The following is a 25262-nucleotide window of genomic DNA, read 5'->3' as shown; positions in this document are numbered from 1 at the left end:
GGTTTGCTCTGGAATTTTTTCTCTCCTCTCTACACCCACTGCCCCTGGTTCATCACTTCTTTTCTGGACTGCGGCCCCAGGCTCCCTCCTCCCCGCAAGCCTCTGTGCTCTCCTGCTGCTCCTAGTGCCCCACATGGCAGCTGCAGTGAGCATTCTAAAGAGCAAAGGCTCCGCCCCTCACACCCTGCCTGCAGGATTTCCACGTTGTCCAGGAAGAAAGGCACACAACCTTAGGGCGGCATTCAAGGCTCTTCACCACTGGCCCCAAGCTTCCCCTCCAGTCCTGCCTGAGGAGGCCAGGGTGGGGGATGCCTGGACATAGTGAGGGGTGAGGACCTAAAGAAGTGACTGGGGAGCCTCACATGGGACACGGTGACCGCTCCATCTCCCGAGCATCCAGTGTGTGCCAGGCTCTGTGTCCAGACTTGTACTAATACGGGAGCCATCAGTCACATATGGATATTTAAATTACAATTAATTAAAATTAAATAAAATTGAAAATTCAGCTCCTTGGTTGCACTGGCCACATTTCAAGTGCTTGATAGCCACATGCGCCTAGTGGCTACTGTGTCGGACAGGGCAGATGCAGAACTCTGCATTACCCCAGAGAGTTCTGGTGGACGGCACTGCTCTAAGCATCTTGCAGCGCTCTCCTCCGGGCCTCTGCTTGTGCTGTGCCCTCTGGCCAGAATGCTCACCCACACGTTCTTCCCCACTTGTTGGACTCCTACGCATCTCTTAAGACCCAGATCGAATGTCACCTCCACTGGGAATCCATATCCCAAACTCCCCACGCTGTCATCAGATACTCCTCTGTGTGCACAGTGCCCCACACTTGCACCCTGGTGACACACACTGCATTTTAATTGCAAGGTTTATCTGTCAGTCTCCCCTGCTAGACTGTGGGCCCTTGAGGGCAGGGACAGTGAGGGAGAGTTTCACACTCTCAGTACTGAGGGCAGGGCCGGGCACAGCAGCCTCTGTAAGAGTTTGTGGGATGACCGTGCCCAGAGAAGAGGCTGGGCTGTGTCAGAGCTCACCTCTGAAAGGGTGGAGGGGAGACAGGGCCCCGGGCACGCAGCTCCCCCTAGGTGGGCTAGGTGCAGAGTCCGAGGGAACAGCTAACTTAGGCAAACCAAACCCTAGAACTCACAAGGCAGGACTTGGGAGGCGGCCTGAGCTCTGTGTCATTCCCCCTCCACACTTGTCTCCTTCCAGGCCTGGGGTCAGACAGGCTGGCTCTGCCACCCACTAGCTGTGTGACCCTGTGATGTCACCTAGCCTCTCCATGCCCAGTCTCTCGTCTGTGAGTGGGGGTAATCGTCCCTCCCAGGGTTAGGTTTGGCCTCGCAGGGCACAGAGCCTGGCACACACTGGGTGCTTGGGAGATGGAGTGGTCACCACGTCCTATGTGAGGCTCCCTAGTCACTTCTTCAGGTCCTCACCCCTCACTATGTCCAGGTGTCCCCTGCCTCCACCTCCTCAGATGGCCAGAGCAAGACAGGGCCAGAGGGACCATCTGGTCCAAGCCCTTGAATTGCCAGAATAGGGAACACAGGCCCAAGGAAAGGGACCTGCTGGCCCACAGCCACACCGCTTGACGGAGGAGAACAAACTGGAAATTTTATTCCCAGCAGAGAGAGGTCAGACAGGAAACAGGAACCCGTTGATAAACTCCCAAGTAACAGAGCTAACCCCGAGGAAGGACACTGATGACGGCAGAGGCTCAGGACCAGAGGGGCTGGGTGTGGTTTGGGTTTGAATGTCCCAGGCATCTGGTCACCTCATTCTCACAGCAATCCACAAGATAGTGTCTTTATTGCCTCCATCTCACAGGGAGAGACTGAGGCTCAGAGAGGTTAGGCAGCTTGCCTAAGGTCACACAGCTAGTAAGCGGCGGAGGTGAGGCTCTCAGTGACTCCAAACACCTCTCTGCCTCCTGTTCAGTTCAACACAGCAATGATTTCTGAGCACTCCCTGAGGGTCAGGCCTTGTGCTGGCCACTCCGGGGCTGTAGACACAGTCCTTGCCCTCGAAGAGTTTGCAGTTAGTCAAAGGGGCAGAGACTCAAATAGGCAGAATACAAGGGAGAACAGGATAAACATGGAGGGCCTGCCTAGGATCCAGTGCCGCTGTCACCACCTGGCTGTGTTTGTGACACCCTCTCTCTGCCTCAGTTTCCAATCTGTAAAGTGAGGCTACAACAGCACTTGCCCCATAGGGCTGCTGTGAGGATTAAATGACTTTATTCATGACCTGACATGATGCACAGGGTGAGCTCAATCCACCTTAGTTGTTGTCATTATCACCATAGTAATTATTCGTGAAATAGGGACTCAGAACCGGGCAGCTTCAAGGACAGAGTTTATTTCTGACGGAAGCGCCAGGGAAGAGGATGGGCAGGGCTCCTGCGAGTCTCCAGGGGCGGCCAGGGCATTGCAGGTGGGGAGAACTAGTCAGGCAGAGGCACACCTGGTGTGTGCAGGAAGTGGGGGCAGTCGGGGATGGCCGCAGCCAGGCATGTGACAGGTGGGTGGGGTCACAAGCTGGAAAGGCCAGTCGGGGCTAGCTGGGGCAGGGGTGGGTGTCGGAGGAGGCCTTGAATGTCAGCATGGGAGAACTGAACTCTGCAGGGCCCCATCAGAGCCGGGGCAAGGCAGGATGACGGGACTGGGGAGGACACACCTCAGAGGGCAGAGCCACAACCCTCTGCCCCTACTGCTGAAAGGAGTCAGGGCTGGTGCGGCCCTGAGCATACAAGGATGCAGATACATCAGCTGCCAGGCTCTGGGGTTCCTGTTGCCTTGAAGAGGCCAGGACCCCAAGGCCAGACTTCCCCTCCTTCGAGGTTACCCCTCTTCCCAGCCCAGGGGACAACGCTGCTGTGGAAAGCCACCTTCATTCTGGCTTCAGGGACCCTTCTTATCCTGATGGAGACAAACTCTGGAGTCAGAGAAGCCTGAGTTCAAATTCTGACTCCATGACCTTGGGCAAATCACTTCTTCCCCTCTTAGGGCCCCCTCCATGAGCTTTATCGTAAAAGGGGGATAAGAGCCCCTTCACAGGGTTGTGGTGAGGGCTAAATGAGATGGCACCTAGGCCAGGGCCCAGTGTGCTGCTGGCACCCAGTAGGTGCTCAAGCCTCTCCTCTTCTCCACACCCAGTACTGCCCTCTCTTTCCCCCTCTGGCCCAAGGATGCCCAAAATCTTGGCATGGCAAACTGAACTTGCCCTTCCCTCAATCCTGCGTCTATGCTTAGAACCCAGATGCTCCTCCTCCTCCCGACAGCCCCAAATTCTTCTGTATCTTTGAGCCCCAACCCTCACTGTGCACTTCTGAGCCCCACAGTCTCTGGCAACCCCTGGCTACTCCCTGCCTCCAGCCTCTCCCAACAGCCCACCCTTCACACTGCCCCGGGGTGCCCGGTCCATCTGACTCAGCAGATCTGACCACTCGTCTGCTCAAACCCTTCTGGACTCCCAGCATCTTCAGGATCAAGCCCAAGCTCCCAGGGTGCACACGTGCGTGCATGCGTGTGTGTGTGTGTGTGTGTGTGTGTGTGCATGCATGAGCGTTCGAGGCCCTTCCTGAGCTGGCCCAGCCTCACTTTCCCACTGTTACCTCCCAGCCCCTTACCCTCCCCTCCAGCCACAACAAACCACCTGAATGTGTATTCACGCCCATGCCTGTCCCCGGTCAGACTCAGATAACCTGAGTTCAAGTTCCAGCTTCACTGATGCTTAGTGGCTCTGTGATCTTAGGCATAGATTCTGAACCTCAGTTTCCTTGTTGGTAAAATGGGGCAATAAGACCCACCTCATAGGGATGCTAGCAGGAATAAATGAGAGAGAGAGAGCAAGAGAGAGCGAGTGCCTGCCTACCCAAGCACTGAACCCTGTTCCTGGCATAGTCTGCACCAGGCCATGGAGGCTGCACACGTTTTTATTCCCACTGCTCATAACCATGTCTTCTCCTCTGCTCCCTGGCCTGAAGCACTCAGCACGTCCTTCAGGACTCAGCTCAACAGGGCAAGCCTCAGTGACAGCAACCTGCCAGTGTACGGCCTGTTTCCCAGGACCATGGCAGGGCCAGGTCTCATGTGGGTCTTTCCTGGGCTCACACGGGGCTGGCCCTCGGTAGCCACAGCAGGAGTATAGACCAAAGAAATGACTGAATGAATCTCTGAATCCAGGAAGGAACCCACCCCCAAACCCTCCATATCCACCCTGAGTGTCCAAGCAGAGGTCAAGGACGGGAAGGTAAATGATGCTGTGAAAACACCACTGGACTGAGTCAGGAGGGCTGAGCTCTGGTCTAACTTTTGGCAAGCCGGTTTCCCAACCGTAATGTGAGGAGAGGGTTGGCCAGATGGTTTCTGAGGTCCCTCCGCATTTGGATGGACCTGAGACAGTTAGAGCATGGAAAGGAGGGTGAATTCTGAGTCAGAAAGACCAGTTTGGATCCCAGCTCTTCTTCCTACTTGCAGTGTGACCTTGGGAAAGTTCCTGAATCTCTCAGCTACAATGTCTTCATCTGTGGAATGGTGCTGATCCCAGTTCCATCCAGGGAGTACGGAAAAGAGAAAGGGCTCCTGTGAGGGTTAAATGCCCATAATACAGCACCTGGCATGTGGTAAGTGCCCAATAACTTACTTTGTGCCCCCAAACTTTGGCTATTATTTTTAGAGTCATCATTCTGTCGTCAGCAGTCCCTACCAGATCTTTTTTTTTTCTATAAAATAAACATCTTGGGGCTCCCAACCTCAGTCCTGAGTTTCTACACTGTGGCCTGTGCTACACCAAAGTGTCCCAGTGCCCCTATGACAAGGGAAGTGGACATGCCAGCAGCCAGCCCCGGGTTTGACCCGCAGCCAGCCTCGCCCCCGCAGAGGCTGCTATTTGCACATAAATCCTGCCCTCTCCTGGGAAAAGTAACAGCAGAGGCTGCTTCCCCAGGCCACAGATAACCCTGCTGTCCACGGTTCGACATAAAGTGCCTTCACATCTGCCATTTCCTCAGATAGGCAGTGACTCTCTCCCTCCTTACACATGAGGTGGGCAGCCCTGCTCGCTCTTCCACTTCCCAGACTGGGTACCAGGGCACAGAGAAGGCAATGCCTTCCCCTCTGCTGGAAGAAGCCAGAGCCAAGATTTGAACCCAGTCCCCTATCCCTGCTCTCTCCTTAGGTGGCGTCTCTGGATCCCCACACCCCGCTTGCCAGGGCTCCCGTCCAAGGCTGATCCACTGCTGTCTTTGCTGGTGTGAAGGAGGCCTTGGGAAAGGCTCCAACGCTCCCAGGAGTCACGGAGGGGGTGGCTGAGACTGAACTGGATCCCCTCTCTGGGGGTTAGGATCCTGAGATGGCCAGAGAGCCGGATGACACGCCTGACCACGATGACAGGCCAGCCACCTGCCCTCAGGGTGTCAGCTGGCATGGACAGACCTCGTCCCAAGCCTAGCCCTGTGCCCAGTGCTCTCAAAACAAAGACAGGCAGGGTGGGCGGGAGACAGTTACCCAGTGCTCAGGGGCTGCATGTGGTCCAGTCAGACTGGCTTCAAAATCAGGCCCTGCCATTTACCAGCTTGGTGACTAAACAAGTCACTTAATTCCTCCAGCCTCTGTTTCTTCATCTGTAAATGGAATAAATAATAGTACCTGCCTGACAGGATGCTACAAAAACTGAACGAGGTAATACAAGAAAAGCTCTTAGCATAGACCCAGGCATTGAGCTAAGGATCAATGAGTTTTGGCTGAGAAGCCCCAAACTCTTTGGAGATGGGGTCCCCTCGCTCCCCTTTGCTCAGTGGTCCAGGCACTCAGCAGTGGGGGTTGGGGGAGGAAGACACCAACACACACACACACACACACACACACACACACAGTCATGCGCATATGCACCTTACGTAAAAATTCTTTAGAAGTATATAGTGATTCCAGCCATGTTTATCCATGGGGTAGGATTATGGGGGGATTTAGCTTTTACGTTATACAGGTCTGCTTCTTGTGTTAATTTTGTAACCCGAATAAATAAATATACCTAAACATTTCGTGCCTATTGTGCCAGGCACAGTGGTAGGTGCATCTGATAGAGTATCCCTAACCCTTACAACATCTTCCCAGGAATGTCCTATTATCCCATGTTATAGAAGAGCACTTGGAAGCTTAGAGACGTGAAATGACATGACCAAGGACACAAATCTGACCTCTGAAATGGAATCTGGAGTACAAAGCAATTCTGCTTGGCAGGTTGGGGAAGGCTTCACAGAGGAGTTGAATAGGATTTGAAAGTTGGTAGGATTTCTCTAGGTAAGGGTTCTCAGTCATCGGTGATTTTCACCCCCGGAGGCATTTGTCAATGTTTAGAGACATTTTTGGTTGTCATAACTGGGGGAGGGGGGCGGTGGTGTTTGCTACTGGTATTTAGTAGGTAGAGGCCAGGGATGCTGCTAAACTTCCTACAGTGCATAGGCCAGCCCTGCACAACAAACAATTATCCAGCACCAAATGTCAACAGTGCCGAGCATGATGTAACACACTATAGCTGTCATTTGTTGTTGAGTGTTCCTATGTGCCAAGTGCAGTACTACATTCTCGTAAACAACATCTTGTTTAATCCTAAACTCATTACTTCCACGCTATCAATGAAAGACCCAAGGCTCAGAGATGGTAAGTAAGTAACTTTCCTAAGGTCACATGTCCAGTAAATGGTAGAGCCAGGATTGGAGCTACCTGAGTACAGAGCCAGAGCTTTTGATCTTTCTGCTCTCTGCCTCAGGGATTTATAATAAATGTAAAAGCTCCAGGCCAACTGCTAGGTAGGGTGTCAGGGGACTCAGGCTGAGCGCAGGCCCGGCCTCCTCTGGCTTTGAGGCCTTAGGCAAGTCCCCTCCCTCCCTCCCCTCCACTATTTCCCCATCTGTCAAGTGAACGCTACACCAGATGATCTCCAAGGCCCTGCCAGCTCTGAGTCAGTAATTCCCCAGGGGAGGTCCAGCAGCCACCAGCTGCTGGGGGAGGAGGGGCTGTGAGGGGTGGGCTCAGCCTCGTGCCCAGGGCATAAATAGCTAACGAGCCCACTTTCCCACAAGGAGGGAGAGGCAGGGGGGGATGGAAGGTGGCTTGAACCTCACCCAGGAGCACATCCTCTCCAGGTGGGTGGCGGGTTTCTCTGCCACCACCTTGCCAAGCCCATGGGTAACACCAAAGCAAGGCCTTCCTTCTCAGGACAGAGAGGCGAGGCTGGGCATTCACCCATCTGGGCACATGAGCTCTGACAAGTAGGAGAAAGGATGGGAATGCATACGGTTTCAGCCCTTACTGTGTGTCCAGGACCTCAAATAGCAGGTTCATCCCAGGTTAGCCTCATGCAATTCCTGGTAGGAAGGAAGCATCCTGACCCCATTTCACAGACTGAGCATCAAAGTTTATATGAAGTGACTCGCCAAGGTACACAGATAGTGCCTAACACAGGTTTGGAACCCAAGTGGGTCTGACCCAGGACAGTATGCTACAGAGTAAACAAGTGGCAGTCCTGTTTTTCTTTTCACCCAAAAATGAAAGTGGTTCAATAATGTTTGTGGAAAATATATGTTGAATTTCTCCTACATTCCCCTGGTCACAGAATGGAGTGTAAAAGCTCAAAGTACAATAATTCAGATTTCCTGGTTTGCAGGAAGAACAAAGGCTCTGAAGCCGAGGCTAGAAAGTCAGGGTGGAGAGAGGGTGAGTGACAGGGAGGGATCTGGCTCAGGCTGTGCCTTCCAGCTGTGGCCCTCTCACTGTCTGCCAGTGTGGCTTTGGGTAAGTCACATCACCTCTCCAGACCTCAGTTTCCACATCTATCTAATGAAGAAGTTGGATAGATGCTTTCCGACAGTCCCTTCAAACTCTCACAACTGGTACCCAGTCCTGTCAAAGGTTCGCTCCTCCTCCCTGTTCATGTGACTTCACAGACGGGGAGATGGGGACACCAGCAGTGCCTAGCACAGAGGGCTCTGGGGGTGGAGGGCCAATGCCGGCCACATGCAAGCTCCCAGAGGCCCAGGGCCTTACTCACCCTCTGATGGGGCCTCCATCCTCAGACAGCTGGACAGGAAGAGGGTCAGTCATGTTTTCAGGATGAAAGAGATGGGGAGGGGGCAATGGTGAACATGGGCTATTTCTCCTGGGGCCCATGGGCAACTGCTGGGTGCAGGTCAACTCACAGGGGCTCACATATGGAGGGGTTGGGACCCCCCCAATACAGGTAGAAGTAGTTATTTAGCTCCTGCTTAAATATTTTGAGGGCCAGAGGACTCATTATCTCCCAAGTTATCCCACTCCATTTTCATAAAATGTTTAGCCCAAAACCTTCTGCTTCTGAACCCTCCACAGTCTGGGCCAGCTTAGGCTTGAGTTAGTCTTTCATTCATTCAGCCTTTACTGGTGTGTACTGTGGGCCAGGCCTTCTGCCAGGCTTTGGGGCCATAGATAAGAGAAATAAGAGACTATCCCTGGCCTTGGAGAAGTGTGTGCTAGGCTGGTATCCCAAGGCCAGGAATGTGGGGCTGCTGGATTTAAATGGTTTAGCTTAAGAAAAGGATTCTAGACCTAAATAATCTTGGGAACCATATTATTAAACACAGTTAAATGGATTTCTTTGCTATAAAATTTCTCCAAGGCTTTAATATGCAAACGCACACGGAAAATCCTCCAAAGGGGCCCATGTAGGAAATATACCATATTTCCTAAATTTCCTAAATATAGCTACTCTTCGAACACTTTTTAAAACATCATACTTATTAATACAGGGCATTTGGGGAATTGAAGCTCTAATGCTATTTTTTTGGCCAGTGGAACTTGGGGAAGTCTTCAGAGAGGCATTTGAGCAGGGCTTTGTGAGTTGAGTAGGAGTTTGTCAGTGAAGAGGAGACGGTTTAAGGGAGACCAATTAGAGCAACCATGCTCAGGTTTCTTTACGTGTATTGTTTCACTTAGTCTTCAAAGGTCCTGACGTGGGTGACAGAGCCAAGGAGGTCATCAAAAGCCCCTGGAGACTCCTAGAGGTCTACCCCCCCCTTCTTGAATCACCTCACTTCTGGGACTTATTCTCCAAATCTTGAATCTTCAACTCCTGGCGCCACTCTCAACCTGGCCCCTACTCTGGTTTAAATCCAAAATGGTCTTTACAGTATCCGGACTTGGTCCCAGCCTCAACCCCTCATACACCTTGGCCTAACCCTTGGCATCCTAACAGGCCCTCTCAGCAGTTTGCTACCCTAATTTAGACTCTTCCCTTAATTTTCATCTGCCCAGCACAGTCTAGCCCCGTACTCCCCCTAGGTCCTGAAGCATAGCTGATCGAGGCCCCGCCCCATCGGGGGTCCCCCAGCCGGCTGGAGCTCAGCTACTCGGTTCAGCACAAACCCATCCTGGCGGCGCCGCCCCCTGACAGTGGCCCGGCCTTTGCCCACCTCTGACTGGGCTCCATTCACAACCCTGCCCCAGCCCAGTACCTGGTCCGGTTCTGCTCTCCCTAGTCCCTGCCGTCCCAGCCCCACCCTCGCCCTCTCCCCAGCCACAGAGCGGCCCCCGCGCCAGGTCTATCTCAGACACCGCCGGGTACGCACCGCCCGAGGCCCCGCCCAAGACCCCGCCCCTCGGCGCGGCCCCGCCCCGTCCCCGCCCCATATTAATTCTGATAGGGCCCTGACCCTGCCGGCGCCCCGCCCCGTGCCGGTTCTGACTGGGCCCTGCCCGCGGTCCAGCCCTGACCCCACCCCCCGCCGTCCCCGCCCCCGCCCCGGGCCGGCCCGGCAGCACACCTGCAGCTCCTCGAAGGCATCGTCGATGCCGGTGACCTGGTGCTGCTCGTGCAGCGCGGGCTCGTCGCAGAAGAAGCAGAGCAGCGCGCGGTCCGTGAGGCAGAAGAGCTTGACCTTGTCGTGCGCCTGGCAGGGTCGCGCGGCGCGGCGCGCGCTGAGGATGGCGTCCAGCGGGAAGGCGCTGTAGCGCTCCACGATGTTGGCCAGCTTGAGGCTGGGCGCGAGCGCGGGCTCGGCGAACGTGCGCCGGCACTCGGGGCAGTCGCGGGCGCCCTGAGCCTCCTGCCGCACCCAGTGCTCGGTGATGCAGCGGCGGCAGAAGTAGTGCTCGCAACCCAGGCTCACGGGGTCCTGGTAGATGCTCAGGCAGATGGAGCAGAGCAGCTCGTCCTTGAGGCTGCACGCCATGGCGCCAGGGGCGGCGGAGAGGGGGCCTGCGAGGCAGGGGCGGCTGAGAGCGCGGCGCTGTCGGGGGCAGCACCGAGCCACGGGCGAGGGGACGAGGCCCGCACAGGCAGGATCGGAGCTAGCGGAGAAGGAATGGGGTGCTGCAGGGAGGAGGGTAATGAGAGGAAAGGTAATGAGAGGAAGGGGCGCAGGATAGCAGTTACCCGGGATGAGAGCTCAGGAGGGCAGTCTCGAGGTGACGGGTAACCCAGAGCGATGGGTGCCGGAGGCTAGGGGCTCCAGGCTAGGAGGTTCTAGGGGGCGGGACAGTCCGAAGGGATGGGAGCTGGGAGAGGGGGATCCAGAGGGGCCGGAGGCCCTGAGGGGGTCGAAATCCCGGGATGGGGGCGGTGGGGGGGAGGGGGAGAAGCTGGGATGGGGAATTCTGGGGGAGGGCGAAGCCAGGCCAAGCCGCACCGCAGCTGTGCCCGGCAGAGAAGAGGCGGGGTGCCAGCGCGCTCAGCTGCCGATCCCCGCTCCAACCCTGGCCCGGCGCGGCCCCTTACCCTGGCGGGTTCAGCAGCCACAGCTCGGGTCCAGCTCAGCCTCTCAACCCGGAACCAGCCGAATCCGAGCTGCCGGCGGCTGTGGGTCCCTCCCCGCCCCCTAGGCGGGACCCAAGCGACTCCGCCCCCGCAGCGGGCGGGGGGTGGGGCGGGGCCTCCAGCCTATTGACCCCCGCCCCGCCCCCACCGTTCTCCTGCTCCCGGGGAAGCGAAACCCAGCTGTTTCTCCCGGTCTCCGAACAGCATCCAGGTCTTGCTTAGGATCCCCGCGGCGGGACAGAGAGGGAACAGCAGATAATTTGAAAGGACAACGAATAAACTAGGACCATCTATCTGGATCATCAATTTGAAGGTTTAGGAAAAATAATATTTTGTATTAAAACAAATAAGAATATGTCGTGTAATCGGCATAGAATACAATTATTGCACAGAGAAATGCCCTGCTTGCTTAGAGCACGTTCAAGGACCTCGCGCTCCTAAACCCTAGGGTCCCATTTCCTCGTCCCTTACTTAAGGAGAGCTTGGGGGAGAAGTATGACCCAGGGGGTTCCCTCCATTCGGCACATATTTCTGGAGTGCTGTATTTGTGTGTGTGCATGTGTAAGGGGGGCGTAGAGCAGGAGAGGGAGGGAGAGAGAAGGTAATAAGAGACCTTGCCTTGTGTGCCAGATGGAGAGGGGATAAGGGATTTCTAGGCAGAGGGGGGAGCATGTGCAAAAGCACAGAGGCGTGAAAGGGCTGGGCACATTGAGGGGAGTGCAAGTAATTCTGTACGGTTGTGGGCATGGTGCGGAAGGGGCTTGGATGAGGTGGAGGGGGATGAGCGTCATAGTAAAGAATTTCTTGAAGGTGTTGGGCTTTCAAGCAGGGGAATGAGCTGGTCCGATTTGGTTTTCAGTAAGTCTCAGAGATGCTTGTTATGTTATACCATCAGCAAGGTGAAGAACCCTTTCCAATGTCCAGGAGGGGACTTCTGCATAAGCACGGTGCTCAGTACACAATAAAGGTGTGTAGCTGAGTGATAGCAGCAAAGATGTGGATTGCAGGAGGAAGGAAAGACTGGGCACCAATGAGGTGGCTGTTGCCATTGTGCCTGCAGGAGGCAAGACCTGAACTGAGGCAATGACAGTGGGTAAGGAGAGAAGGCCAGGGTATTACAAGCACAGACATTATGAAATTTGGTGATGGATATGGGGGTGAGGGAGAGGAGGCTTTGAGGGTGGCTCCCCAGTTTTTGCACCCTCCAGAAATGTTTTCACTGGAGTTAAACTTTACTGACATACAATTTAAGAAACAGCTCTAAGTTTAGTTCTTTGCTTTTAATGTGTCCTCTATCACACCCTCACCTGGCCCAGTGTGTGCATCACTGCCAGAAAAATATTGGTTGCTCATGCAACAGCCATTCCTCGACTTGCCCTTGTGATCAGAGCCCTGATTTTGTTTATGTGTCTCCCTTCCCTGTGTGACCATGGAAAGGGTGACCCCAGCCCACCTCCAGGAGTAAGTCCTGTTTGGTCTATATCTATCCCAGTGGTTGAATTCCTCTTGCCAATGATGATTTGGGGAACCTCTGGCTTGAAAAACCAGAGGGAAGCCTATGGCAGAGAGGGGTCTTCTGGAACCATCTCTTTACTTTCATAAATAGTTTGCTCCTTTTTCTGGGATATGTTTGGTGGCAATGCTTGAAATTGCAGTAGCCATCTTGCTCCCAGTCTGAAGATACTGCCAATACATGAGGTAGGGAGGGATCAAGAGAGTCCTAGGGAAGAGCAGCTTTTACTCTGACAAACAGCCTGGGCTTTAGGACACGTGAGATGGTTCATCCTACTGCCTAAGCAAGTTTAATATAAGAGTAGTGTACTGTCGCCTGACAACCCAAAGAATCCCAGCTGATACATTGACATGCACCCCAATTTTGGAGGCAAAAACAGGGCAGAGTGTAAATTATTGAAGCATTTGAAATGAAACAAAAGAAGGCTTGATGACAAATGAAACAGTGGCTTTATTATTCAACATGTATTTGCTGATATTGACTCTGGGCAGGCCTGTGTGAAGGGATGGAATAAACTATGCTGCTTGCTCCCCAGGAGCTGGTGGTCTGGAGGAAAACACAATGAGAACGTCCTACTGGCACAGTAGGGTTTACTAAGCACTCTCATGTGTATTATTGGATATGAATCTCAAAGCAATCTTAACTAGTATATATTATGTTATAGAGGAACATATTGAAGCTCAGAAAAAGGAGATGTGGTGGAAATTGCTAGATGTCCACCAAAATCCATCCTCCTGTTCTATAGTAATAGAATAGCAGTTGGAAGAATGGCTGGTCACTAGAGACTGCACATCCCAGGTGCTCTTGCAGCTGAGTGAGGCTCTGTGACTAAGTTCTTTCCATAGTAAGAAAATAGAAATAGACCTTAAGGCATTGGGCTTTTGCTCTTCCATGCTCCATTTCCTCTTTCCTTGAGTTGGAACACAGGTGTGCCAGGGACCCAGCTTTAATAATGCTTCAGAAGGGCTGACAGAGCAAAGATATGGAAGGAACCTGGGTTCCTGAATGACACACGGAGTAGAGCCACCCACCAGCGTGGTCTAGAGAATGAGAAATAAACTTACTTTCTATAAACCATTGTAATTTTGGTCTCTTTGTTGCAGCAGCTTAGTCTTCCTCATGCTATTTAACAGTTGTTTTTGGAAGAGGTTCTGGTACTTTTATGCTATTGTCTAAATCCTTTCAGTAGATAAATTCCTCTCAATATCTAGCTCCAATCACCTCCAAAGGGTATTGAATATGGTTTTCTCTGGCTGAAAGTCACGGTCTCTTTTATCTTTCACAATATTTTCCACTTTTTAGTTTTTTCACCCTTAGAGCTGTTCTTCCCCTGACCTTACTGCATCTCAGTTAAGATACAGAACACAAAAACTGTTGGTTAGGCCGGGCATGGTGGCTCACGCCTGTAATCCTAGCCCTCTGGGAGGCCGAGGCGGGTGAATCGCTCGAGGTCAGGAATTCGAGACCAGCCTGAGCGAGACCCCGTCTCTACTAAAAATAGAAATAAAAAAAAATTATCTGGACAACTAAAAATATATATAGAAAAAATTAGCCGGGCATGGTGGCGCATGCCTGTAGTCCCAGCTACTCGGGAGGCTGAGGCAGTAGGATCACTTAAGCCCAGGAGTTTGAGGTTGCTGTGAGCTAGGCTGACGCCACGGCACTCACTCTAGCCCGGGCAACAAAGTGAGACTCTGTCTCAAAAAAAAAAAAAACTGTTGGTTATATTTAAGTTTGGTAAGTCATTGTTCTCTCTGCATCTGTTTTCCCACCTGATGCAGTTGAGGGGTGTAAACTGAGACTTAGAGATTCTGACTGCAGTGTATGCCACCTGCTTCCATTCATATTCTAAAAAATAACATTTAGGAATTTTTTTTGGAAAGCTATCCAAGAACTATTGTTGAGTGAAAGAGAAAGAAAGAAAGACCCAAACACACACAGACACAGGCACGCACAGACTTCCACATGTACGTAGGCATCATTTGTATAACATAAGTTCTGTAGAACTAGGTAGCAATTCCAACTGTGTTCATCTATGGGGTGGGATTATGGGGGGACATTAACTTTTACTTCAGATAGCTGTGTTTATTATATTAATTTTGCAATCAGAAAAAATAAAGATACAGTCGATCCTCATTATTCCTGGATTCCATATTTGCAAATTTACCTCCTTCTAAAATTTATTTGTAACCCTCAAAGCAATACTTGAGGTACGTCTGCAGTTATTGTGGACATATGTTTACACAGAGAGGTGAAGATTTTGAGTTGCCCACATGTATGTTCCCAGCTGAGGTTGAACAAGGTGACACTCTGCCTTCCTGTTTCAGCTCTAATAGTGTAAACAAGTATCCTTTTAGTGACCTATTTAGGGCCACATTTTTCTTACTTTTGTGCTTTCTGTTGGTGATTTTGCTATTTAAAAAGACCCCCAAGCATTGTGCTGAAGTGCTATCTAGTGTTCCTAAGTGCAAGGAGGCTATAATGTGCCTTAGGGAGAAAATATGTGTGTTAGATAAGTTTCGTTCACACGTGAGTTACTGTACCATTGGCCATGATTCAATGTTAATGAATCAACTACGTGTGTGTGTGTGTGTGTGTGTGTATGTGTGTATAGTTAGGTGTCTTTACACAGAAACACATATAAAACAAGGTTGTATATTGATCAATTGTTGAAAATGTGTCCAGAGACTCACAGGAACCTGACGTTGTATTTTCTCTAGAGGCAATGATTCAGTATTTGCTAATTCAGTTTTTGCAGTGACTTTATAGGACATAATAACTACTCTGAATAATCATAGTCAACCATATTTAGAATTGTTGTAACAGGCCAGGTGCAGTGGCTCACACTTGTAATACCAGCACTTTGGGAGGCTAAGTCAGGAGGATTGCCTGAGGCCAGGAGTTTAAGACCAGCCTAGGCAACATAGTGAGACTGTGTCTCTACAAAAAACTTAAAAATTAGCCAGGCATGCTGGCACATACTTGTAGACCCAGCTACTCAGGAGGCTGAGGCAAGAAGATCACCTGATCCCAGAAGTTCAAGGCTGCAGGGAGCTATGATTGTGTAACTGCACACCAGCTGCGGTGACAAAGCAAGACCCTGTCTCAAAAAAAAAAACCAAAAAAAACCCAGTTGTACCAGTATTGGCCGATACAAAGTACCAACACCCACATCCCTTTCCATCTAGGTTATATTCACTCAAGCCCACTTGAAGGCAGAGGGCAGGGGAACAAACATTGTTTAGGGAGCTCCCCTGTGCTGGGTGCTTCATGTTCATTATTTTATTTGATCCTCACAACAGCCCCCAGACTTGACATTTCTCTCCCCATTGGCAGATGAGGAATCTGCAGCTCAGAGTGGGGAAGTGACTTACCTAAAGCCAGAGCAAGTAGCAACACCGGCTTCTCCACCTCCAGCTGCTGGAGAAGCTCCCACAGTTGTGCAGCCTGGAGCTGGGCCATATTTGGGTGGTCGGCCCCATTCAGGAGACTTTCTAAATGGTCCAGCTGGGCTCCCCCTCTCGGAGCTTCCCGCCATTCCAAATCCCTGCCTGACTCCTCTAACCCCCCAGAGGCACTCCTGCTCCATCTGGAGGGAGGGACCTTGCCTCCCTCCATGGAGAAAGCAGAGCCTCTCCAGGGGACTTCTCAACCTCCAGTCCCTTCAACCTGTCAATTTATGTAGAGAAAAGCCTTGAGTCCTCTGAGAAATGAGGCAGAGTGTAAAATAAACACATGGATGGAGTAAACGCATTTCTAACTTTCTTCATCCTCACCCCCTGCCCCCTGGTCCCAGAGGATGAAGCCTGCCTTCTGCTCGAAACTGATTCCTCCACCTGGGCCCAGGTCTAATCCCCTTGGGCCTCCTCTAGGCCCTGACACCTTCAATTATCCCCCTCTTGACTCTGGGTTTTTGTCTCCTTCTTCGTCGTTGGCTGCTTTTCCGTGGCCTATAAACATGTTCAAGTTTCTTTCAGCATGATGCTCTACAGTTCCCACCTTCAGCTGCCACCACATTTCTTGCCTTTCTCTGGCCCAGCTTCTCTAGAGAGGCGTCTGCACAGCGTCCCCTGCCATCGTCAACCCACCGCAGCCTGGCTCTGGCCCCGATCACTCCACTGAGCTCACTAATAATCTCCTAATTGCCAATTAAAAATAGTTTCTGATACACAGTTGCTGCTGTAGAAAAACAAAGGAGAGGAGAAAACTAAGAAGAAATTTGAAATATTCATGATTCTACCACCCAGAAAGAAATGTCACTAATACTTGGATTATATCCTTAAAGATGTTTTTCACATATTATATATGCGCATGCACGCACACACATGAACACTCAGAGTTGGTGGGGAGAGGAGGAAGGAAGGGGAAGAAAGGAGGAGTGGGGAGACAGAGAGAGAGAGATTTTTCAAAAATAGAAATGAGTTCGTTCTCTAAATCAGTGCTTCTCAAAGCACAGTCTTGAACCACATGTGTCTTAGCATGGGTGCTAACTTTGAGAGCTGACTTTGAGATAAGGAATGGAGCGAAAAAATAGTTTATTTGGGGAGTACAAGTGACACTAACAGGGAAGTGAGAAAGTGACATAGAGAAGAAAAGGCAGCCCCGTAAGTGTGCGTGATTATTACAGGGGCAATCGAACATTTATCTTGCACAGAAACTCTGAGAAATGGTACAAAGCACGTGCCTCAGAAGTATCCTGCCCACAGGGCAGGGGAGCTGGGGTATGTGTACTCCAGCTTTGAGTGCTGAGGCTGCTCCCCAGTGGTGTTTAATTCCCTGGCACTTGTGAATGCATGTGTGCAGTCAATGTCTATATTTCTGGGGAAATGATCCCTCAAGCACGATACAGATGCTGGTAGTCAGAAGTCTTGGGAACACACTGACAGTTTCGAGGGACACAGGCAGGGCACTGGCAGCATCTGTTATATCTGACTGCAGGGATACTGCGCAGTTTCCCTGCAAGACACACCAGCCCTCGTACCTGCTCAGACAAACTTGCACCTGCATTAAGTTTCATGTTCTGTCATTGCTTCTTCAGTTGGTAGAAAGCCACAATTTATTAATAGAAGAGAAAGAGGAGGGGGAGGAGGAAGGAGAAGATAAGAGGAGTCGAGGAACGAGCCTCAGGCCCCCCTGCTGTAGGTGGTCCTGAGCAGTAACTGAATCTCGTCATCTTCCCTCTCTGCCACCCACTCTAGACACCCCTCGCCTGGGCTGGCAGGGGCCACTTACTCCTGCCAGTCCAGGAATCCTTTTCTTTGCCTGCTGCTCTACTGGCATGAGGAGCCCAGCATTGCCAGGGGGAAGATATAATGTTAGGTTTAGTAAAACCATTATTATGCCCTCTGGTAAGAATGTTCTCCCCCTAACCCCTGGGAACTAGGATCTCCAGTCTACAGAGCATGAAGCTGGGGGAAGGAAGCATGCATCTACCGAGCGGGCCAGCAGGAATGAAGGGGAGAGTGGCCACTCACTTCCTGGTGCCCAGACCTGCATATCCTGCCTATCAGGCACACAGCACATAATAATGGCTAGTGGCTCAAGGTATATAAATACATTTAAGGACGGCATCTCAACCCCGTCTTCAAGCTGATGCTGTAACTATGCCTTCAAGTGGTTATTCCAACATTTTCTCAGGATGGTACTTTCTGGGCGATATGGCACATAGCAGAACCAGTGAATAGCATGGTCCTGTGTGCACTTCCTCCATGGTCACGTTATGGGGGATCTCAAAAGGACAAATCATACACTCTGGGAACTCTTCGATACTGGTGCTAGCTAGGACACTGTGGACAGAAAAGGAAAAGCTGTTATCAGTCCCATGAAGTTATGGAGGAATCATGGACCCTCCAGGGTGGTTGTGGCCAATGTAATCAACCTGGCGCCATGTGGCTGGGTGCTCTCCTTGAGGGATGATATGATATTAAGAGTTCAGCCTCAGTCTCTGCTCTGACGGATTGGACACTTGTAGTAGTAATCCCTAGGTCAGCCTTGGTGAGAGGGAGCCCATGCTGTTGGGGCATGCATGGTTCCATCCGTGCCACCATGGCTACTCCATTCGCAGGTCCACTGTGTGTGCCGTGGGGTGGCTGAGGAGCGAGGTAAACTCATTTCCACTGGTAGTTACCCTGGTTGTTCAGTGCCTCCTCTGCAAGGGGCACTGTCTGGTAGACAATGAAGCAAGACAGAGATCCACATATTTTGTGTCTTCTGTCAAAGATCAATCCACATGCTTCTTCCCCAGATCTTATCTACTGCAATATTTTCGTCTTATTCTTTGCAGGTCCCTGAGCAATTAGCCAAACCGTTCACCACTGCCCTGGAGTCCTAACCTCGGTCGCCTCTCTTTCTGCACCAAGTTGATGACTCAACATACTGCTTGAAGTTCTGGCCCTGGGAAAAAGTCCCCTTACCACTACCCTTCAGGAGCCCCTGAGTGCGGCTGCACTGCAGCAGGAGTGGATTTTGTTTTCTACCAACCTATTGTGTCAACCTGTCCACACACCAGACCCAAGTTCTTTCCTCCTCTGTCATCTGGTCACAAGGACCCCCGAGTTCAAAGGTGCGAGCTGAGGGAGAGGCTCCAGTGCAAACAGAGGTGCCAACCCGGGGGGTCTGGGCTTGCTTCTGTAATTTATCTGCGACCTCTGGTCCTGCTCAGCTCTAATCCTGAATGTTCTATTTCCAATCTGCAATGGATTGCTGTTGCACCTGCCCTACTTTATAGCTTGGTAGATCTGATAGTACATAACTTACATGGCTCTGGCCACATGGTCAGTTGATATCCCGTGGTCAATTGCTCAGTATCTATTAGAACCCAGTAGCATGCCAGGCATTGGTTGTCACATATTGAGTAGTTCCTTGCTGCACATGCCCTTACTCCAGAATCCTAGGAGTCTGCACTAAACGCTCCTACTGGGGCCTGCCAAAGTTTCCATCTGCGTCTTCATCTACTATGAACACTTCTATCACATGGCATCTGATAAATATAATAGCTTGGAGCAGCATCCCCAGAATCAATGCATTGGAGGAGTATTCTCACATGAGAGGTATGCCGTCTCCAAAATCCAAAGAGGTCTACTGAGCGGCTCTTCTGTGGTAGTAAGAGCTGCAAGGCACAATTACTTTGTCCATTACTTTGGGGGGTATGTCTTTGCATGTCCTAGGTCCCTGAACCCTAAAACCTTAACTGTTGGGTCAGACACCTGAATCTGTTCATCTCTCACCCTGTCACCCATCTGTCTTAGGGGCGTCCAGGTCACCTGCCCCTTCTTCTTCCTCAGGTCTGATTAACATATCATCTACATACACAACCAGTATGATGTTCTGAGGAATGGCAGGAACTACCCTGCGACAGAGTAGGAAAGGTAGCAGCCCTGAGGCAAGACCACAAGTGTATACTGCTATCTGTTCCAAGTAAATGCAAACTGCTCCGAACATCCCTCCTGAAAATGACTGGGGAAAAAAGAAAATGTATTTGTCAGACAAGTGTTGCATACCAAGTGCCAGAGGTTATTTTGGTGAATTTTAGTAAAGATACCACATCGGGCACGGAAGTTGCAACTGAAGCTATCACTTGGTTAGGTTTATGGTAGTATACAATCACACACCATGATCTATCTTTTTTTTTATTTTAATTTTTGCATTGGCCAGTGTGGTGAATAAAATAGGGATACCATGGGGACCACCACCCCTGCATTCTTTAAATCTTTGAGGGTGGTGCTAATCTCTGACATTCACCACAGAGTGCAGAATTTCTTCTAATTTACTCTCTTGTTTGGCGGTGTATGTGCAATTTGAGACCATTCCACTTGGCATTCCTATCATTATGGATCTTTCTTTAAAGATTAAGAAACTACCGTGAGGTTTCTACCACCTGCTGAGTATATTAATCCCAATTAAGTACTCAGGGATAGAGACATGGTCACAGGTGGGTATGCAGACCCCTGAGACCCACTGTGAAATGGGGGACCCACTGCAAAGCCTCCATTTGTCATCTTGCCTCTGTATCCCCTACTTTAACTGGAGGGTCATAGTGGCATTTTGGATTCCCTGGTACTGGTGTCAGTCCAGATCCTGTAACCCCAAACCATAGAAATATCTGGATATTTTCATTCTCTAGTGTACAGTTACTCTGGTTAAATGGCTATAGGTCCCTTTGGGGTAAGATTGGGGGAATTAATTCTGTATATACATCTGCGGCATTGTGGGCCCCTTCCTCAAAGAACCCAGTCTTTCCTTTAAACAATGGCCCCTGGGTCTGAGGACCAGCTTAAGCATGGAAGATGGGTAAAGGATAGTGATTTTTCATTGTGAAGGCTCACAGCGGTCTTCGGATCACATACTCTTGATCTGTTTTGATTATGTTTGTCAACAATACCCTTGTTGGTTGCCCACTGATCTCGCCCTTAGGAACTCCGGGGTCTAGTGGCCACCCCACAGATCCCTTTGGGTAAGGGCCGTTGGTTGACTTGTTGCCCACCGTGGTAATTCCATCCACCTTGCCTCTGATGATGAAGTGCTGCTACCTGGCCTCTGCTGTTCTGGAATCTTATTGTCACCATTAACACACACTAGGGAGTCCCGTTCCATAGCAGCTTCGCCTATGACATAGCTTAGAAAGGACAGCCACCACTGAGGTGCTCAGTGACACCAGTGCCCCCCTCATGAGCTCATTCCCTATTGCTCCCGTGAAGGGAGCATACTGGAGACACACTCAGCTGGTGGCCTTTCGGTTTTAGGCAATAAATTTCTTCTTTGAACCTTTGACTGCCTTCGCCAGTTCTAGCAGTTTATGCATTTCTACATAGTTTATTGTTAGCTGTTTTTCCTGTCATTCATTAAACTGTTGCCGTTTAAGGCATCTTAGCATCACACCCACCCTTCTACACCACGTTGTGTAGTGCTGGAGCTGGGGCTCAGAGATTCACATTCCAGCACTGCCAAATGCTGCCTGTTACCCGCTGCCACTGAGGAGTGCGGGGGGAGTCGCCCAGGCTGAGACAGGAACGGGGGACTCACTTCCTCCTATTGACTTCCTGTCGGGCTCCTGCTCCTGTGAGCCTCACCCTAACAACGCTTCTTCACCATGGCCAACAGATCCCACCAGTTCTTTAACTACCATTTCCTCCATGTCTCTCAGATGCTGGGTAGACTTCAGAAATGGTTGTATCCCCCTATACCTGTATCCTAGCCCCCGATTCACCATAGATAAGAGTCCTTATCATGAGGCTTCTACAACATGGTAAGGGCCACCGACAATGGGATCCTGTTGCCATTGGCTGGCAAGTTATCTAAATCTAGAATCCACCCTAAGGATCTGCTTTCTAAGACCACTTCTGGTCTTAGCTTAGGAGTCCAGAAGCAGATCCCAAGACAAAGATTTCAGTTAAATGAGCTTACTTGGGAAGTGATCATTGGTAGGGAAGTAGGAAGTGATAAGGGAAGTAGGAATTGATATAGGAAAAGAAGGCAACCAATAAAAGTGTCCTATATAGCCAGGTAGCACAGTTGGTTATTAAAGCTTGATTCAGCAGGGAACTCTGGGAAATGCTGCAAAACATGCCTCAGAAACAACTCATCTGTGGGGCGAGGGAACTGGGATATTTATGTACCAACACTGAGAGTCCTTGGTTCAGGGTGGATGCTAACAGTGGACAAGAAAGGTCCAAGAGCTGTGGATGGGAAATTGATAGCATCTGTAACAACCTGCATCTACATCTGCGTCATCTGCTTACTTGTTTAAAATGCAGATTCCTGAGTGGGGAAACTGTGTGAAGCATATAAGGGACTTTTCTGCAACTTCCTACAAATTTATAATTATTTCAAAATAAAAAGTTAAAAATAGGTGGGATGACCAAGGAAACAAATTATGTGTAAATGCAGTTAACAAAAAAAATGAATATACAAATTTAATACAGTTTTCTGGGTTTACTTTCAGTGAGTATGAGGTACTATAAGAAGAACAGAAGTCTCTTCTCTTCTCTAAATAAATAAAAATGCTAGAGAAAATATAACAAATATATTTAAAAATATGTAGCTGAGCTCAAAAGCTGTAGACAGTTACCTGGGAGCGATTGTAATCACAGCCTGCATTCGTGTGGGTGTGAGGATTAAGTTTGCATTAACTGTGAAATGGTGGTAGTAGTGGTTGGGAGGGGGGACCCTAGTCAAGAAATTGACATAAAATTTGTCTTGGAACTGGTTAAACTAATGGAGCATCTTATGACACTACCCATGGTACTCCTCTGCAATGCAGGGCATGAGGGAAGTCTATAGAAAACAACTCCAGCTGAAGACAATCTCATAGTAAAAATACAGCAAAGTGCGAGAGGAGAACAATTGCTAAGAGAGAAAGTCACAAGATGAAACAACTTGGATAATTCACATGCTGTGTTAGTTGAGTCTTCCAGAAAGTAAATGCAGAGATGGAATTAGGAGTGCAAGGTGTTTATTGAGGTGTAATGTCTGTAAAAGATAAAATGGAGAAGAAGCAAGTTTGGACAGGGAGAGCCTCAGACAGGATGCAGCTCTGACAGAGTCTTGGCCAACCCAAAGGGGAACTATAGGACAAATACTGCTTGTTAGAGGAGTCCCATGTTGTGCAGAAATGGTAAGATGCTAGTACTCTTGCCATATTCCGTTATCGCTTAGGGACTCCCAAGAAAAGGTGTGGCCTTAATTCAAAAGCTGAGGCAGATCCTAAAGGAACTAACAGCTTGAGGTTGTCAGCTAACTGCACTCCTTGTAGCTGAATAGGAAGCTCCTTCTTGAAGGGAGATCTGGGTGGTGCACATGCCAAAAAATTAGGATTATAGTATATTCTGAAAGACATTAATGTAAGTATGTTTAAAAGAGATAAAATTGGGAGTAGAAGACATAAGGCAGGAAGAAGAGCTTACGAAAAAAGAACCAAATAGAAACAGTAGAAATGAAAACTCTAAAAACTATTAAAAACTCAATACGGTGGGATGCAGTGGCTTACAGCAAGCACATTGGGAGGTTGAGGTGGGAGGATTCCTTGAGTTCAGGAGTTCACAACCAGCCTGAGCAACATAGGCAGACACTGTCTCTACCAATAAATAAATAAATAAATAAATAAATAAATAAATAAATAAATAAATAAATAAATAAATAAATAAATAAATAAATAAATAAATAAACAAATAAATAAATTAACTAGGCATAGTGGTGAACGCCTATAGTCCCAGCTACTGGGGAAGCTGAAGCAGGAGAATCCTAGGAGGTCGAGGTTACAATGAGCTATGATCCAGCCACTGTACTCCAGCCTGGGTGGCAGAGGGAGACCCTGTCTCAAAAACCAAAAACCAAACAAACAAAAAAACCCCACAAAACCAAAATAAAACCCCTCAGTAGATATTTCAAAGAGTAGATTAGACACAGCTGGAGAGAGAATTAGTATACTGAAATGAATCTGAGGAAATCACCCAGAATGCAGCACAAAGATGAAATTATGATAGACAGTGTAGAATATTAGTGTAGTGAAAGGGCTCTGAAGCCACACACCTGACATTAAATCTCAACTCCGCTACTTACTAGCAGTAAGGATTCAGCATGTTTTTAAACCTGTATCTCAATGTTCTCACCTATAAAATGGAGATATATTAGTACCTACCTCATGGTGTTGCTATGAGGATTTAATGAGTGTATAGTTCTTGGCATATAGTAAGTGCTCAGGATTTAGTGTTATAGTTAATATTATAGAAGAATGGAAAATATGAAAAAGAAATTAAAAATCATGGAAGAGAAAATGAGAAGTTACATTTATATTAGATTAGTAGTTTAGTAGTAGATTAGTAGTTTCACAAGGAGAAAACAGAGGCATCCTTTGAAGAAATTATGGTGGAGAATTTTCTGTAAGTGAAGAAAAATGAGTTCCTAAAATGAAAAGGCATACTGAGGTCTGAGTAGGATAAAAAATTCTATTCCTAGACATCTTTAAGAGAAATTGAAAGACAATTAAGATTTTAAAAAATCTGAAAAGCTGTCAAAAATAAAACATTATCCACAAATGAATGGTATTCTGCCTGAAGCCAATTTCTCATCGGCAACAATAGATGCCAATGGACTAATAACTTCAAAGTAATCATAAAAACAATTATTAATAGAATTCTACATTCAGCTAACCAGCATTTAAGGATGAATGTAAAATAGAGATATTTTCGGATATACTCTGACAGAGATTTTACTAATTTCAGATTTTTGTTCAAAGATTTATGAAGGATCAACTTTAGCAAGAAGAAAATTAAACACAGAAGGAAAGAAATTCTCTCCCAGTCAAAGTGGAATAATGAGAACCAGATTTACCCTCCCACCTGGAGCAAAAACAACAACAACAACAAAACTGAACAAAATACAGCCCTTATGTATTATTTTGAACAATAAGGATGCATCCCGAGAAACACATTGTCAGGTGATTCGTCATTGTGAGACTGTCATCGATTGTACTTACACAAACCTAGATGGTATAGCCTACTATACACCTAGGCTAAATGGTAATATTCTATTGCCCCTAGACTACAAAGCTATACAGCATGTTAGTATACTGAATACTGTGGGAAATTGTAACACAATGGTATGTATTTGTGTATCTAAAGATATCCAAACATAGAAAAGGTCTAGTAAAAATATGGCATAAAAGATAAAAAGTAGTACACCTTTAGAGGGCACTTCCCATGAATAGAGCTTGCAGGACTGAAAGTGGCTCTGGGAGAGTCAGTGAGTGAGTGGTGAGAGAATGTGAAGACCTAGGACATTACTGTACACTACTGTGGACTTTATAAACACTATGCACCTAGGCTACACTAAATTTATTAAAAATATTTTTCTTTCCTTAATAATAAATTAACTTTAGCTTACTGTAACTAATTATTATTTTTTTACTTTTTAAACTTTTTTTTTTAGTACAAACTAAAGTACAAACACACAGGAT

General features: G+C 48.9%; 1 protein-coding gene across 1 annotated transcript in view; it reads right to left on the bottom strand.

Moving 5' to 3' along the window:
• TRIM62 (tripartite motif containing 62) overlaps positions 1-10807 on the bottom strand; it is a 30280-nt gene extending 19473 nt beyond the window's left edge. Inside the window, exons 1-2 of the mRNA XM_045548347.1 lie at positions 10759-10807; positions 9806-10239 (exon numbers count right to left, since the gene is read on the bottom strand). Of these exons, the coding sequence (XP_045404303.1) occupies positions 9806-10213 (408 nt within the window). The 5' untranslated portion in view covers positions 10214-10239; positions 10759-10807. The remainder of the gene's footprint in view (positions 1-9805; positions 10240-10758) is intronic.
• Between the last annotated feature and the right edge of the window lie 14455 nt (positions 10808-25262).

This window comes from Lemur catta, chromosome 3 (assembly GCF_020740605.2).
Source record: "Lemur catta isolate mLemCat1 chromosome 3, mLemCat1.pri, whole genome shotgun sequence".
Taxonomy (NCBI): domain Eukaryota; kingdom Metazoa; phylum Chordata; class Mammalia; order Primates; family Lemuridae; genus Lemur; species Lemur catta.
The sequence above is the reverse complement of the archived record's forward strand: the minus strand, read 5'-3'. Positions and strand labels throughout refer to the sequence as shown.